Source organism: Cervus canadensis, chromosome 27 (assembly GCF_019320065.1).
Source record: "Cervus canadensis isolate Bull #8, Minnesota chromosome 27, ASM1932006v1, whole genome shotgun sequence".
Classification (NCBI taxonomy): domain Eukaryota; kingdom Metazoa; phylum Chordata; class Mammalia; order Artiodactyla; family Cervidae; genus Cervus; species Cervus canadensis.
Genome location: NC_057412.1, coordinates 5,715,284 through 5,733,644, shown reverse-complemented (window position 1 = coordinate 5,733,644; position 18,361 = coordinate 5,715,284). Strand labels below are relative to the sequence as shown.

Genomic DNA, 18,361 nt, shown 5'->3' with positions numbered 1-18,361 from the left:
ACTTCTTTCCAATTTTGAACCAGTCAGTTGTTCCATATCCAGTTCTAACTGTTGCTTCTTGACTTGCATACAGATTTCTCAAGAGACAGGTAAAGTGGTCTGGTATTCCCATCTCTAAGAATTTAAGAATTCACAGCTTGTTGTGACCCAAACAGTCAAAAGTTTTAGCATAGTCAATTAAGCAATAGTAGTTGTTTTTCCAGAATTCCTTTGCTTTCTCTATGATCCAACAGATGTTGACAGTTTGATCTTTGGTTCCTTTGCCTCTTTGAAGCCCAGCTTGTACATCTGGAAGTTCTCAGTTCACAGACTACTTAAGCTTAGCATGAAGAATTTTGAGCATTACCTTGCTAGCATGTGAAATGAGTGTAACTGTACAGTAGTTTGAACATTCTCTAGTATTGCCTTTCTTTGGGATTGGAATGAAAACTGACCTTTTCCAGTCCTGTGGCCACTGCTGAGTTTTCCAAATTTGCTGACATATTGAGTGCAGCACGTTCACAGCATCATCTGTTAGGATTTGAAATAACTCAGCTGGAATTCCTTTACCTCCACTAGCTTTGCTTGTAGTAATGCTTTCTAAGGCCCACTTGACTTAACATTCCAGGATGTCTGGCTCTACATGAGTGACCACACCATCATAGTTATCTGGGTCATTAAGACTTTTTTTTTTTCTTTTATAGTTCTTCTGTGTACTCTTATCACTTCTTCTTAATATTTTCTGCTTTTGTTTAAAGCAGGTGGCTTCCCTGGTGGCTCAGAGGATAAAGCGTCTGCCTGCAATGCAGGAGACCTGGGTTCGATCCCCAGGTTGGGAAGATTTCCTGGAGGAGGAAATGGCGACCCACTGCAGTACTCTTGCCTGGAGAATGCCATGGATGGAGGTGCCTGAGGGTCCATGGGGTCACAAAGAGTTGTACACGACTGAGCACCATCACTTTTCTACCATTTCTGCCCTTTTCTTGCCCATCCTTGCATGAAAATTTCCCTTGATATCTCATTTTCTTGAAGAGGTCTTTCCCATTCTGTTGTTTCCTTCTATTTCTTTGCATTGTTCATTCAAGAAGGCCTTCTTATCTCTCCTTGTTAGTCTCTAGAACTCTGCATTCAGTTGGGTATATCTTTCCCTTTCTCCCTTGTCTTTTGCTTCTCTTTTTTCTCAGCTATTTGTAAACCCCCTCAGACAACCACTTTGCCTTCTGGCATTTCTTTTTCATTGGGATGGTTTTGATCACTACCTCTTATACAGTGTTATGAAGCTCCATCCATAGTTCTTCAGGCACTCTGTCCATCAGATCTAATCCCTTGAATCTATTCATCACCTCTACTGTATAATTCTAAGGGAGTTGAGTCATATATGAGTGGCCTAGTGGTTTCCCTACTTTCTCTAATTTAAGGCTGAATTTTACAATAAGGAGCTGGTGATTGGAGCCACAGTCAGCTCCAGGTCTTGTTTTTTGCTGACTGTTTGGAGCGTCTCCCTCTTTGGTTGCAAAGAACATAATCAATCTGATTTTGGTATTGACTGTCTGGTGATGTCCATGTGTAAAGTTGTTTCTTGTGTCATTGGAAAGGGGTATTTGCTATGGCCAGTGTGTTCTCTTGACAAAATTCTGTTAGTCTTTGCCTTGCTTCATTTTGTACTCTAGGCCAAAGTTGCCTGTTATTCTGGATATCTCTCCACTCCTTACTTTTGCAGTCCAATCTCCTATGATAAAAAGAAAACCTTTTTTGAGTGTTAGTTCTTGGTTGTAGGTCTTCACAGAACTGGTCAACTTTAGTTTCTTAGGCATTTGTGGTTGGGGCAGAGACTTGGATTACTGTGATGCTGAATGGTTTGCCCTGGAAAGGAACCAAGATCACTCTGTTATTTTTGAGATTGCACCCAAGTACTGCCTCAGACTCTTTTGTTGACTATGGGGGCTACTCCATTTCTCCTAAGGGATTCTTGCCCACAGTATTAGATATGTGGTCATCTAAATAAAATTTGTCCATTCCCATCTGTTTCAGTTCACTTATTCCTAGGCTGTCGATGTTCAATCTTGCCATCTCCTGCTTGGCCACATCCAATTTTTCTTGATTCATGGACCTAACATTCCGGGTTCCTGTGCAATATTGTTCTTTACAGCTTTGAACTTTACTTTCACCACCAGACACATCCACAGCTGGGCGACATTTCCACTTTGGCCCAGTCGCTTCCTTTTTTTTAGAGCTAATAGTAATGGCCCTTTGCTCTTCCCCAGTAGCATATTGGAGACCTTCCACCCTGGTGGGTCATCTTCCAATATCATATCTTTTTGCCTTTTCATACGGTTCGTGCGGTTCCCGCAGTAAGAATACTGGAGTGATTTGCCATTCCTTCTCGGTGGGCCACGTTTTGTCAGAACTCTTCACAATGACCCATCTGTCCTGGGTGGCCCCGCACAGCATGGCTCATAGGCTCATTGAGTAACGCAAGACCCTTCGCCACAACAAGGCTGTGATCCATGAAGGGGACAGCATCATAGTAATCACCAAATGTAAGACACTTCAATAAAGACTTTAGTGTTTATGTTTATCTGAGGTTGATTTACCAGTTACTAGATGGTCAGTCTTCTTCCAGTGGCCATAAAGGATGATTTATAATAAGCATAAAGAGTAGGATATCCTCTGTGATTGATACCTTGATGAGGTAAGGAAATATATTGCAATTAAATTCCCATTGCTTTAATAGTTACAAAATTAGTATATATGGCTTAGTATTATAAGCATGCATGCTATTTGGTTGTCTTATCAATTTTGGGTCTGTATTATTTTAAAAAGTATCACACAAATAGAGTTCCTATGAGATTCTGCTTGATTTTCATTTGGGGAACTATTTGGTCCTCTTGGGGGAGGACTTGTACTTCTACAATTTTCTTCCAAGAACAACTTCTGGCTCATTTCATTTTAGTAAGGTATGTATAATTTACTGTTTTTAAAGTTCTACCCTTTTGGTGGAGCACAAGGAAACAGAATTTGGGAAATGGATTACAGATTTCGTATGAATTCAATGTAGAAACTATGTAAAGAAAGCAAGCATAATATTTAATCTCTGATACCCAAGCACAATCACTAAGCACAGAAACATATCACTAGAGGTGTTTTACTTTTACATTTTTTTAAAAGTAAAAATCCCCACTTTTTTTGGGGTAGTATATTGGACACAACTGAGTGACTGAATTGAAGTATGCATTGATTTCTGTATATGTATTAACTGTTCTGCTTTAACGAGCATTCTCTTGTTAATGATTATTATTTTCAACATTTATATTTTGAAATAATTATTTACTCACAGAGGTAAAGAGAAGTCCATGTACCATTCATTCAGTTTCTGCATTGGTAATATCTTACATAACTGTAGTGCAAGAGCAATATCAGGAAACTGACATTGGTATTGGTACAATATGTGTATGTAATTTCATCCCATGTTACAGATTTGTGTAATTACCTTCACAAAATACAAAACTATTCCATCACTGTAAATGTGCTACCCTTTTATAGTTAAGTCTCTCTGTCCTCCACCATTCCTTACTCCTGCTAACACAAGTTTGTTTTTCTTCTCTATTACATTGTCATTTTGAGAAAGTTATATGAATACAATCATCTAGTATGTGACCTTTTGAGGTTGGCTTGTTTTCCAGCTGGGCAGAATGCCCTGAGATTCATCTAAATCGTTGCATGTTTCAAGTTCTGCCTTTTAAATGCTGAGTAGGATTTCATGGTGCGACTGTATCAGTTTGTTTAGCCCTTCACCTGTTGAAGTACATTTGAGTAGCTTCTGCCTGTTTGCTATTGCAAATAAAGCTGCTACGAACAATCCTGTCCCAGTTTTTCTGTGCTCCTAAGTTTTCACTTCTCTGGGATATTCTCAGGAGTGTGATTATTGGGTCACAAGATGAATATATGCTTAGTTTAGCTTTTTTCTCTAAAGAAACTATCAGGTCATTTTTAAGAAACTGATGAGTTTAAGAATGTGCCAAGGCATATGGTGTAAGGATGTACCATTTTGCATTTCACCAGCAAGATTTTAGAGGTAGAGTTTTGTCACATCCTCATAAGCATTTGGTATAATCACTATTTTTAATTTGAGTACTTCTGTTAAAGGTATAGTGACATCTCATCATGGTCTTTTAAATATTCTTTTAAAATATGATTTTTAGTAGTTGGGGTTGTCTTCCTCCAGCATATATTTGAGATCTTAATAGATGATTGTTTTTCTATGCCATCTTAGCCAATAACCATTATAGCCTATTCCATGATATTTCCTCAAAAATTCTATTCTCACTGTTTTATTGAGCTATTACCTGGCCAGAGAAAACAGCCTACAGGTTGTCTTTTTCTTTAGACCAACTATTTATACATTGCCTTTGTGTTAACTATTCTCTCATAGGCTTGCAGGGAGAGAGAGACAGAGAAAGAGAGAGACAGGGAATCAATGTATCCTGATTTAAAATGAATACATTTGATGCTGCTGCTTGAACCTAGGTTGTGAGTTTATTGTGTTGGTTTTTGGCCTGGCGTATATCATCAGGAGGCATTTGAAGTCCCTGTTATCTGATCAACATAAACCTTCCTCACTGCCTTGCACAATTAATTTTTGTAATCACCAGAATTTGGCTGAGGAATCGCCTTTGGCCTTCAAGAGACCACAGCTCCTTGTCTGAATTTCCTTTCATTGCCAATTGGGGAGGGCTTCAGAGAGGAGGAACATGAAGGCAGGGGTGCATGCGGAGGTGGGTTTATGCGGGTGAGGAATGCAGTTTCATAAAATGAGTTTTGCTAGGGGAACAAAGTGCTCCCGCCTTCGTGGGAAGACAAGATTGAAGAAGAAGCTCTCCTTAATGCATTAGGCAAGAGCAGGTCGATGGATGAATCTGCCAAACTCCCTTCCTGGGAAGAAACAAGTCCCCCAAACCCGAGAGCTAATGGCATGCCAGCCAGTTTAAAAATGGACATTAGACCTGAGGCAAATGTGATGCCTATTAAACTGTAGAGGTTGTGAGAGAGGGGCACCTAATTAGGGCATAAGTCAGCCCAGTGTGACAGCACTCGGTCCAGGGAAGATGGATTCACCAGCCTGATGCTCAACTTCCCGGCTGAGCTGAGTAGGTTCACCTCTTGCTGGTGTCATCACAGATAATCCTCCTGGGACATGAGGTCTTAATGTATGAGTTCGTCAAGGCTAGATGTGAGACTTAATAACTCCATAAATCTCTGGGAGACTTTTTTTTTTCCTAACTGACTACTTCATAACAGCGCTTATTGATGATGAGCTGAGTTTTCAGAAATCAATTGCTAATTAGTGACCCAGACAAGAAAATGATATAGATGATACCCAGGTTGCAGACAAAAGCTATGAAAAAAAGGGGAAAGCTACTGAATACAGAAAGAACTCAAAGGCAAACAAGACCTGAATGCCAAGTCAGCTATAGAAAAACTCCTTGGGCTTGAAAGTAGGAGGCCTAGCATCTAGTTCTAATGCCAGCGTGAACTTTGAGAGCGTATCCGGGATGTTCATTTTGTGGACTAAACTAAGTGATCTGGAGAGTCTGATGTGGACTTATTCTTTTTTCTTAAGTAGACTTTCTTTTTTAGGGCAATTCTGGGCTCACCACAAAATTGAGTGAGAGGTGCAGAGATTGCCAATAAATTCCCAGTGTCCACATATGCATAACCTCCCCTACTGTCAAAATCCAAAACCAGAGTGGGAGTTTTACATTTTCACAATGGCTGAACCACACTGATATTTCACTGTAATCCTAAGTCCATGGCTTACATTGGGGCTCACTCTTGTTTTCATATATCCTATGGGCTTTGACAATGGATAAATGATACATACAGGCGTGCTCGGTTGCTTCAGTCATGTCTTGACTCTTTACAACCCTGTGGACTGCAGTCTGCCAGGCCCCTCTGTCCAAGGGATCCTCCAGGCAAGAATACTGGAGTGGGTTGCCATGCCTTCCTCCACACCTTGACCCAGGGATTGAACCCACATCTTTTACATTGGCAGGTGGATTTTTTTTTTTTTTAACCACTAGAGCCAGCTGGGAAGCCCACAAATGATATACCTCCACTTTTATAAGATATAGACTAGTGTCATTGCTTTGAAAAGTCCTCTGGGTTCCACTTCTTCACCTCTCCTTTCCCCCAACCCCTAATAACCATTGATTCTTTTACTGCCTCCAAAGTTTTATCTTTCCTAGAATGTCATGCAGTTAAATCAAGCAGTATGTAATTTTTCACTTAGAAACACGCATTTATTATACTTTTCCTGCTTGTCTACTCATAGCTTGACAGCTCATTTCTTTTTAGTGTTAAGTAACATCGCATCGTCTGGAGGTACCACAGCTTATTGATCCATTCTCCTGCTGAAGTACATCTTGGCTGCTTCTAGGTTCTGGCGATCATGACTAAAGCTGTTCTACATATCTACGTGGGGCTTCCCAGGTGGATCAGCAGTAAAGAATCCACCTGCCAATGCAGGAAACATGGGTTCGATCCCTGGGTTGGGAAGTGGCAATCCTCTCCAGCATTCTTGCCTGGGAAATCCCATGGACAGAAGAGCCTGGCAGGCTACAGTCCATGGGGTCACAGAGTCCAACACAGCTGATTGACTGAGAACACACACGCACACATTGTGTGAATCATTTTTAACTGAAGATCCATAATTGACATTAGAGTTTATTCTATGTTATATAGTTTTGAGAGTTTAGTAGAATGAATAATAACATGTATCCATCAAACAAATAGCATATAGATTTGGCTTCATTGACCTAAAAACTCCCACTGCCACACCTACTTCTTCTTTACCCTATCCTTCTCATCCCCTGGCCAAGTATTGAACTTTTTACTGTTTTCATAGTTTTCACCTTTACCAAAATATCCTATGGATGAAATTGTATAGTATAAAGCCTTTTTTGGATTGGTTCTTTTATTTAGCAAAACACATATAAGATCCCCCATATCTCTTTTGTAGCTTGATACCTATATTGTTAAGATTAATTAATTTGACCGTGAGTTATTCAATGCATAGTTGGGACTAAAGACAAAATCACAAATGAGAAACAGCTGTCCTTATATGAAGTTTACATGGAAACCAGTGGAGAGACAGATGATTAGACAGTGACACTGTAAGGCAGAAAGGAAGAAATGAGGTGAAAACTGAAGACAGTGCGTGACATCAGGGGATGTTTAAGAGAAGAGAGCAGGGTGATATAGGAGTGTAGTGAAGGAGACAAGGTTTGAACATAAGCTGAACCAGCTTCCCATTTTATAAGCCAGAAAGGGGAAAGGAAACATGAAAAAAAAAATCCACCAGCTGAGAAATTAATGCATTAGAGGAGAGTGAGAAAGTGAGACAGAAGACAACAAAGAAAAATGTATTTTTAGTTGTAGCGGTTCTGAATGAATATTTGGTATGAACATTTTATATTATTTCTTCTCATAACATGAAATAATCTTTCTGGTGCCTAGAACAAAATTAATTCCTTTCTCCTGAATAACTGAATTTAGATATTGGTCTTTTTCTGCTGAAAACTGCAGTATTTTAAAACTGGAAGGAACCTTGATGGAAATTTGGCTTAACTCACTCATTTTGCAGATGAAGAGACTAATGGCTAAAAACGAAGTGATTTTCCCAGGTATTTAGGAAATAGGAGTGTGGGGCTGGAAAGTAGGTCTTGTGATTCTAATGATCTTACTCTGCCTTCTTTCTAAAGATACAGAAAAAATGAGCAATAAATATGTCCAACAAAAAATTCTAAAATACATCGGGACAAAGAGGAGAATGACGGGTGAAACTGTTTCTTACCCAAGTAAGAGATGAGTCCAGAGAGTTCTTATATACCAGATATGACTGAAATCAGGAACTAGGAGTAAAAGGGGGAGATAAGAATAGTTGGTGTGGAGAGAGAAGAAAGGAACGGAAACCAGTAGAGAAAGGAGCTATGGGGACGGAAAGAGCGAATGAACAAGCACGCTGTTTGATCCTTCACTTTAAAGAGGATGTTGCCATTTTTATAGAGTCAAAACACTGAGTGCTGGGCAACTTTAAATTTCCAGATAGCCAAGGATGTGTGAAAATAACATCAATTCCAGGAAGGAAGTCAATTTCTGGTCATCTTTTGAGAAAATCTCAAGTGTGAGGCTATTCTTCTGAGGTCAACCCACTCTCACAGATGTCCTTGTTTCTCCAATTTTCTATACCATTTTTCTGTATTGTTCTAGAGTGCTTGGATGTAAGCAACTTGCATACTGCTGGGGGAGCTGATGGAAAGCTCATTTGCTCTTGCCAGGCCTGTTCATGTCCCACCGGAAAGGATTAAGATCTGTCCTTTTTCTCCTTTTCCTTCTCATCTCCCTCTTCTTTCTCCTTCTGTTCCTCTTTCTCTCTCTGTCTTTTAGCTGTGGATAAAGATGGTCTGCATCCCTGCAAATTGTTTCCTGTGCCTAAGACATTATTTTTTTGACTGATGTTTTTAAATGGCTTTGCATCTTTTCTCTCTTCCTTCCCAGACAGAGAGGTTTTTACCTACTCTGGGGATAAGAAATGGTGGGGTGTGGGTGATGATAACAGGGAAAAGGAACATTTTTAAAATCCAAAGCTAAAATAATGGCCTCTTAGTTCTTTGAGAGAATTGCAATGACGCATACATGGAACACAGTCCCTGAAATCCTCTTGTCCAGCAGCATGAATGGGATGGATGCAATGGGGTGGTTGTAGGAATATAAATTAATGCTTCACAATATGGGCTTCCCTGGTGGCTCAAATGGTAAAGAATCTGCCTGCAATGCAGGAGACCTGGGTTCAATCCCTGGGTCTGGAAGATCCCCTGGAGAAGGAAATGGCAACCCACTCCAGTACTCTTGCCTGGGAAGTTCCATGGAGAGAGGAGCCTGGTGGGCTATAGTCCATGGGGTCACAAAGAGTCCGTCATGACTGAGTGATTAGCTTTCACTTTTTCACTTTTCCTCACAATATATCCCAGCATATGGAAACAGTGGCAGATTTCATTTTCTTGGGCTCCAAAAATCACTGCAGACAGTGACTGCAGCCATGAAATAAAAAGATGCTTTCTCCTTGGAAGAAAAGCTATGACCAACTTAGCATATTAAAAAGCAGAGACATTACTTTGCCAACAAAGTTCCATCTAGTCAAAGCTATGGTTTTTCCAGTAGTCATGTATGGATGTGAGAGTTGGACCATAGAGAAGGCTGAGTGCCAGATAATTGATGCTTCTGAACTGTGGTACTAGACAAGACTCTTGAGAGTCCCTTGGACTGCAAGGAGATCCAACCAGTCAATCCTGAAAGAAATCAACCCTGAATATTCCTTGGAAGGACTGATACTGAAGTGCCAATACTTGGGCCACTTTATGTGAAGAGCCGACTCATTGGAAAAGACCCTGATGCTGGGAAAGATTGAAGGCAGGAGGAGAAGGGGATGACAGAGGCCGAGATGGTTGAATGGCATCACCAACTCAGTGGACATGAGTTTCAGCAGACTCTGAGGGATAGTGAAGGACAGGGAAGCCTGGTTATGCTGCAGTCCATGAGATCTCAAGGAGTTGGACACAATTTACCAACTCAACAGCAATATAATAATAATGATAATAATGAAAATTGCAAAATATCACTAGAATTACTAAAAGTGACATAGACTAGGGACTTTCTGGTGGTCCTGTGGTTAAGAATCCATCTGCCAATGCAGGGAACATGGGTTGGATCCCTGGTCAGGAAACTGAGATTCCACATTCCCATGTGGCAACTACTGGGCCTGTGAGCCCCAACTAAGATGTGACACAGGCAAAAACAAAATAAATAAATAAAATAAGAATGACATAGAGTAGATATGAAGTGAGCAAATGCTGTTGGATAAATGGTGTTAACAGGATCACTTGACAAAGTGTTTCCAGCAAACCTTCAATTTGTAAAAATGCAACATCTGGAAAGTGCAGAAAAATGAGGTATGTTTGTATATGAATTTCCCAGATGGTATTAGTGGTAAATAACTCACCTGCCAATGCTGAAGTTGTCTTACAACTTGGGTTCGATTCCTGGGTCAATTCCTTGGTCAATTCCTGGGTCAATTCCTTGGGTTCAATTCCTGGGTCAGGAAGATCCCCTGGAGGAGGAAATGGTTTCCCACCCTAATATTCTTGCCTGAGAAATCCCATGGACAGAGGAGCCTGGTGGGTTACAGTCCATGGGATACCAAAGAATCAGACATGACAGAGCAACAGAGCTACACAGATGCCTGTACATGCCAGTGCTTTTTAATAGACTATTTTTGATAGTTGTTTTACAAATTCTTTCCAGTTTGCTGCTTATATATGATACCTAATTAACATGCCACATATTTGCCTTTCAAAACTATCCCAGTGTTGCCAGTGACTTTACTTGTTTCGGGAAGTGGTTCTCAAAACACAGAGATGTTACTTCGCTGACAAAGGTCCGTCTCGTCAAAGCTATGGTTTTTCCAGTAGTCATGTATGGATGTGAGAGTTGGACCATAAAGAAGGCTGAAGACCCAAGAATTGATGCTTTTGAGCTGTGGTGTTGGAGAAGACTCTTGAGAGTCCCTTGGATTCCAAGGAGATCAAACCAGTCCATCCTAAAGGAAATAAGTCCTGAATATTCTTTAGGGTGAAGCTCCAATACTTTGGCCATGTGATGTTCACTAGAAAGGACCCTGATGCTGGGAAAGATTGAGGGCAGGAGGAGAAGGGGATGACAGAGGATGAGATGGTTGGATGGCATCACTGACTCAATGGACATGAGTTTGAACAAACTCCAGGAGATGATGGAGGACAGAGGAGCCTGTCATGCTACAGTCCATGAGGTTGCAGAGTTAGAATCAATTTAGTGACTGAACAACAACAGCAACAAATCTCTATACCTACATCTAGATCTTTATATCTATCTCTCTCTATAACTCAGCAATATCTGTTAATATATATTTCTATCTCTGTTTATCTATGTCTTCTTTTTCAGATTCTTTTCCCTTATAGATTATTGCAAGATATTGAACAGATTTCCCTGTGCTATACAGTCCTTGTTTGTCTATTTTATACATAGTATTGTGCATTTATTAATCCCAAACTCCTAATTTATCCCACCCCCCATGATCCTCCTTGATAACCATGTTTGTTTTCTATGTCTGTGAGTCTGTTTTGTATTCATTCATATTATTTTTTTTTGAGACTCCGCATATAAATGATATCATATGGCATTTATCTTTCTCTGTCTGACTTACTTCACTTAGTCTGATAATCTCTAGGTCCATACATGTTGCTGCAAATGGCATCATTTTGTTCATCCTGCCATGCTTTTTAAGGCCTTCCAACTGATTAAGCCAGGCCTGCCAGATTATCCAAGATAATTTCCCTTAATTAAAGTCAACTGAGTAGGGACTTTAATGAAATCTGCAAAAATCTTTTCATAGCAATGACTAAGTTTGTGTTTGATTGAATAACTGGAAACAATAGCTCAGCCAAGTTAACACATCACAGAAGCCACTACAGAAGGCATGGACTGACTTGAAAGGGAGAGTACCAGGAAGCATTAAATGGTGGTTTTGAGGCTCAAGAATATAAATCTTCTCTCCTTCTCAGTTTTGGGTGTGCTCTGCATTCAGAAATTTTCTCCTAATGCAGTTGGAAAGAAAGCAAAATAAGACCTCAATAATCATTTCTGCAAATGTGTGAAAGCCGAATGTGAAGAGAGAAGCTTGTTTTCAGAAACTGGGAACTGACTCGCCTTTAAAAGGAAAATCAGTTGCCTCTAGAAAAGTGGAATTGCAGTGTTGTCCTGAATGGCAATTTGCCTTGGATGGCAAAATTTATTACCAACCTATCAGGCAAGACACTGAAGACAAAGCTTTTATGTCTCAGTCAGTCAGCGATGCAGCCTTGGACCCAGGTGAGGAGCATGAGTCTGGAGAGGAAGGCTGCCTGCCCTTTCATCTCGGGGTGTTTGATGAGAAGTTGGACAGGTAGATCATGGTTTATTTTAGTGTATCATAAAAATGACTATGACCCTCCTCCCTATATCTGAGGGAGTTTCGCTAGTCTATTAATTAAAGATCCACGCTTAATTTAAAAACCTCTGATTGTCAGGGAATCAATCACTTAGCAGTGACAGGTAAACTCTTAAGAACTTGGAGCACAATTTAATTTCCATCTCAGAGAGTCAGAGATTAATGTGGCGCTTATGGCAGCCAGAGTGGATAATGATATGTTCGATAAGAGTCCACCATGACAGTCTATCATGAGCTCTGGGGTTAGCAGATAAATGTTATTATTGAAGGACAGTAGAAATCACTGCTGTCATAAAGTACACCTTTCAGAGGAAAACTGCCTGAAAAGGATGGAGTCCACATGAAAACCATGAATTATATCACACAAACAGGAAAATACTCATCAGGGTCAGTGTAATGGAAAAGTAGCACCGCTTTATCTCCTCTTTATGTTCTTCTTGGTCTCTTATGTTACAGCCTCCTGGCACCATCTTGATACCCTCTGGGTACCCAAAGGTCTTCCTCAAATCTTCCCTCTCAGGTTTTTAGTCAGCCTTTGATTCTTTCCCTCCCAAATTTCTTCTCTTAAGACATAGCTCTCCTGTAAATAATAACCTTCAGAACTCTGTTTTCAGTACTCAGACTTCTGGGAGATGTTCTGACAATGGAATTCACTCATTGGTGGTAGATCACAGATTAAAATATGAAGTTCCCACTGGTTTGACATGGAAATTTTTTTTTTTATTAAGAAGTTGAATATTTTATTATTAAATTGTTTATTCTCCTGCAAGGCTGTTGCTTCACTGTATAAAAATAGCACCAGCAAACACAGTATATTGCAAAATTAAGACAGTAATATTCTTCACTGGACACTATACAACTAACAAACTTTTCTCCACTGGCAGTTATTTCTAGTGGGAAGATCATTTTGACCCAAATCCAAGGATAGCTGTAAGCAAGTTACAATGTCATATAAGGTATAAGATAACCATGTTATCCTGGAATTACATAATTTTTGTAATTAGTTTTATCAGAGATAATTTCAGGAATTCTGAATATTATAACTGGAGCCTAGCCTAAAAATCACAGGATGCTGTGGAAAAGATACACAGTGTTTAACGGAAGGCATTAGAAAGTTAAGGGGTATTTTCTTCAGGAAACATTGTTACAAGTAGTTTCTTTTGCTAAAAGTTGCTTTTTAAATATCTATCCACCACTAATTTAAGACAACTATGCTAGATTAAGTTGTTTCAAAGTAGTTTATTTAGGGGTTCCATTTTCATTCCTCAATAGATTTTATGTATTTTTCATATGCTTCTTCACTCATGAGTTCATCTAGTTCTGAAGGGTTACTGAATGTCATCTTGATCAGCCAACCGTCTTCATAACAAGACTTGTTGACAAGTCCTGGATTTTCTGCTAGGGCTGTATTAATTTCAGTTACTTCTCCTGATAGAGGGGAATAGAGTTCACCAGCAGCTTTCACACTTTCCAAAGCACCCAACTCCTCTTGTTCGTTCAACTTTGTCCCAACTTCAGGCAGACTACAGTAAACAACATCTCCCAAAGCTTCCTGTGCAAAATTGCTGATTCCCATTGTTCCAACACCGTTTTCTGTTGTTACCCATTCATGTTTTTCTGTGAATTTCCACACCGACAGCAGAGCAGGGCCGGTGCGCAGTGCCCGGACGGCACCCGCCCGCAGTCCCCAGGGCCTCGGCGAGCAGGGCGCGCTGGCTGCAGAGATGGCGCGCAGGCTGCCGACCGCGGCCCGCACGCTCCGCGCGGCGCCTAGAGCACCCCGGCCGTGACATGGAAATTTAACTGTTTTAATTCACCTTCTTTCTTGTAGAGGAAGGATGGCATGGAGATACTTTCTCATCCATTTCCTGGGAAAGAGGACTAATTTTTTGGCTGCTGCTGATGGAGTTTGATGCGCCATCAGATTCCATCAAAAAAGAAAGAGAGGGAGGAAAGTATTTCAGCAGAGAGAATATATACTTGGGAATGTGTACTTATCTTCCCCAAGCTCAAGACCAGTTGAGGATAATGATAAGGAAGTTGTTCTTCCATCATGTCCAACTCTTTGCAACCCCATGAACTGCAGCATGCCAGTCTTCCCTATCCTTCACTATGTCCCAGAGTGTGCTCAAAATCATGTTCATTAAGTCCATGATGCCATCCAACCATCTCCTCCTCTGTCACCCCCTTCTCCTTTTGCCTTCAATCTTTTCCAGCCTCAGGGTCATTTCCGATGAGTCAGCATTTCACATCCAGAGGCCCAAATATTGGAGCTTCAGCTTCAGCATTCATCCTTCCAATGACTATTCAGGGTTGATTTCCTTCAGGACTGACTGGTCTGATCTCCTTGCAGTTCAACAAGGAAGTATTAAGACCGAATATTGTCTTTATTTCTATTGTAGCTGACCTTGAGAATGTGACATATATGTAGGCAAGTGGAGTCCTGATTCTGAACCCAAGAAACAGACAGGCTTACCCTCTCAGTCCTAGGCTATGTTGGACCAGCACAGGACTCCCCATAGGGATGCCTCTGTAAGACATTCATCATGGAATAACAGAAGAATGTTGACTCCCTTTGAGCAGCTCCCTCTAAGAGAGGATCAAGGAGGGCCTGGGAAGCATAGTCCGTTTCTTACCTCTTATTCTTTAATAAAATAAAAATTTCTCTCTCAATTCTTAGGGATAGAGTAGGTGAGAAGGAAGACATAGCCAGAAGTGTTACCTATTGCACTCCCTTTCTATGGGGGAGAAATTCATCTCTTCACGAGAAAGAATGATGTTGAGGAGATTCCCATGTAGGTAGAAGGAGAGATCTGTGCTTGCTGGAACAGAGGAGCTCTGTGCTCATCTCCTGGATGCACTTCTGGAAGAACTGAGAAGAAATGACTGGTTGTCAGTATTTAAAGAAGCAGAACCCCAGGCACCTGACTTACCAGCCTTCTCAAAGATTAACACACATCAAAACATGGGCTAGAGGTAGTTGAATGACTAGAGTTGAATTTACCATCAGGGTGTCAGAATAGGGGGTGGGAATTGAAATGCACCTGAGCTATAGACAACTAAGGAATGGGATATTATATTTTGTGAACTCTAAGATGCTTAAAGCTCAACATTCAGAAAACTAAGTTCATGGCATCCGATCCCAACACTTCATGGCAAATAGATGGGAAACAGTGGAAACAGTGGCTGACTTTATTTTTGGGGGCTCCAAAATCACTGTAGATGGTGATTGCAGCCATGAAATTAAAAGACGCTTACTCCTTGGAAGGAAAGTTATGACCAACCCAGATAGCATATTAAAAAGCAGAGACATTACTTTGTCAACAAAGGTCCCTCTGGTCAAGGCTATGGTTTTTCCAGTAGTCATGTATGGATGTGAGAGTTGGACTATAAAGAAAGGTGAGTGCCAAAGAATTGATGCTTTTGAACTGTGGTGTTGGAGAAGACTCTTGAGAGTCCCTTGGACTGCAAGGAGATCCAACCAGTCCATCCTAAAGGAAATCAGTCCTGAATATTCATTGGAAGGACTGATGCTGAAGCTGAAACTCCAATACTTTGGCCACCTGATGTGAAGAACTGACTCACTGGAAAAGACCCTGATGCTCAGAAAGATTGAGGGTGGGAGGAGAAGGGGATGACAGAGGATGAGATGGTTGGATGGCATCACTGACTCAATGGACATGAATTTGGGTAAACTCCAGGAGTTGGTGATGGACAGGGAGGCCTGGCATGCTGTGGTTCATGGGGTTGCAAAGAGTCAGACACAACTGAGCGTCTGAACTGAACTGAAGATGCTGAATTCAGTTATACTCCACCAAGAAAAATGTTGCTACTAAACTGTGACTTAATTCTATCATTTCTCTTGGTGTTTTTACTTTATACTGATGAAAACATTTTTCCTAGATTTCTCTAGGTATAGAATTCTGTCATGTACTACCCCTATGCATAAATAAAAAGGAAAATATAAGCAGAATCAATTTTAATCCACATTAATAGTAGTCTTTCCCACTTGGAGTTTTCTGAATACAGTTTTCTGTATTTCATTTTGATTTCATTTCTGAATTTCATTTTGATTCAGACTTGTCAGTGTTCATGGTTTCTTTTCAGTACCTTCCTCTGTGCTATGAAAGCATTGGACATGCAGCATTTATGAAAAGTATGTTCCTTGAAATTAATATGATGTTCAATTAAGAAAAGAAATAGATAGGAAAGAGAGGGGAAAAAAGCTTGTTCCACCATTGTTTCTGGATGTTCACTTCCCATTTCACCATAACTGCCACATGGTGACAATGATGGTAAGACACTTTTGATTGTAAAAATTCTCCCAATTTCAGAGATGTTAAGATGTAAATTTTAAAAAATGTGTAGCCTAGAATGGATAGATAGTATTTTTTTTGTTTTTTTGCACAACTGAGTTTCATTCCTATTACATTTATAATTGGGAGATAGCTTAAAGGCCTATTTTCCAATATTTTACAAAATGATAATAAAATCAAGGCTTATATAAGCTATGTCTATTTCCCAGGATCACAAAATCTTGTGGGTTTTAATGTAATACTGCTTAGAGGTGTGTGTGCGTTCAATTGTTCAGCCATGTCCAACTCTTTGTGACCCCATGGATCATATGCAGCCTGCAAGGCTCCTCTGTCCATAGAATTTCCCAGGCAAGAATACTGGAGTGGGTTGCCATTTCCTCCTCCAGGGGATCTTCTAAACCCAGGGATCAAATCTGTGTCTCCTGCATTGTAGGGAGATCCTTTACCACTCAGCCACTGGGGAAGCCCACTGCTTAGAGGTATGACAACTTAATTCTCAGTAATGACAGCTCCTTGTGGGCTCTGGGCAGTGGGGCCATGATTGGTTATGTAACAGCTGGGTCTCTTTCTCTTATATCTTAAATTACATAAATATGCCACCATCTACTATCTGTGTTTCAATAGGGTCTTTTATTGATCATTACAAAGAGGCATTAGACGGATTTAGGAATAGAAAAATAGGATGCATTTACTCCAATATTCAAAATGATAATAAAACCAGTACAAAATGATAATAAAACCAAGGCTCATATAAGCTGTGTCTATTTCCCAGATCACATAATCTTGTGGATTTTAATATAATACTGCTTAGAGGTGTATTGGCTTCCTTTGTAGCTTAGTCGGTAAAGAATCTGCCTGTAGTGCAGGAGATCTGGCTTCGATCCCTGGGTCTGGAAGATCCCCTGAAGAAGGAAATGGCAACCCACTCCGGTATCCTTGCCTGGAAAATCTCATGGACAGAAAAGCCTAGTGGGCTGCAGTCCACGGGGTCACAAAGACTCGGACACAAGTGGGTGACTAACACTTACTTACTTACTCCAATATTTAGTGCCTCTCAGTTTATCACCTTTTGCCTTAACCAAATATTAAATGTTAACTGATGTATAGGTCAATGGAGTTCTATGAGCTGTATGATCTTGGGATGTCACTTAGTTTATCTGGCTATTGAGTTACTTAGTTACAGAGTCGGGGTTTCCCTGGTGGTTCCACGGTAATAGAATCTGCTGGAGATGTGGGTTTAATCCCTGGGCCCAGAAGATCGCCTGGAGGAGGAAATGGCAACTTTCTTGCCTGGGAAATCCCATGGACAGAGAAGTCTGGTGGGCTACAGTCCACGGGATTGCAAAGAGTCAGACTTGACTTAGTGACTAAACAACAACACCTGTAGAATACACAGGTTAGATTAGATCATCTTCCAACAGGACACATAATGATCTTCCGGTTCATCACAGTTCATCACGATACAAGATACACATCTACAGGAAATAAGGTCTAAGTTGAATGGTTTATCTTTGTTGGAGAAATGCGAAACCAAAATGGTTCTGACAGAATGATTAGCAATAAATTGATCCCTGAAAGATCAATTATGCCAAGATTTATTTCTGTACAAGCGAAGGACTATTTAGTCATTCTGGATCATTTTAGTTTTTAATCTTCAAATGTCATCACTGTAGCTTCTGATCTTTTCTAAGGGATTTAAGTCATTTTGGTAAGGTTTATAATTTCACATCAAATCATGGCTAACAATAAGAGGAAGTTCAGGGGCTCAAAAATGGCTATAAGAGCAGAGAAAGGGACCTGCAGTGAATCCACAAGCTAACCAGATACCTGATGCAGGAATGTTTATTTTCTAAGAGATACCACCCCTGTGAGTGATGTTGATCTGAGTCTCAGAGAAATGAGGAGTGTCTTGCAATCTTTCTGCTGGCTAATGCACCAGAAACCTAGCTGGCCCATTCCTTGGATATTTGGTTCTGCTTCTTTATTT

The 18,361-nt window shown here is 40.4% G+C and overlaps 1 protein-coding gene and 1 non-coding gene across 2 annotated transcripts; one reads left to right on the top strand and one right to left on the bottom strand.

Annotated features, from left to right (window-relative positions):
• Positions 1-746: 746 nt before the first annotated feature.
• Positions 747-818, top strand: TRNAC-GCA. Its single transcript has one exon. It is a non-coding gene; the product is annotated as a tRNA-Cys (tRNA).
• Positions 819-13,164: 12,346 nt separating this feature from the next.
• Positions 13,165-17,830, bottom strand: LOC122428645 (glycine cleavage system H protein, mitochondrial-like). The gene is made up of 2 exons (XM_043448676.1): positions 17,794-17,830; positions 13,165-13,861 (listed from the first exon to the last, which is right to left on the bottom strand). Exons 1-2 carry the CDS (start codon positions 17,828-17,830, stop codon positions 13,317-13,319), a joined length of 582 nt encoding a protein of 193 aa, XP_043304611.1. The 3' UTR covers positions 13,165-13,316.
• Between the last annotated feature and the right edge of the window lie 531 nt (positions 17,831-18,361).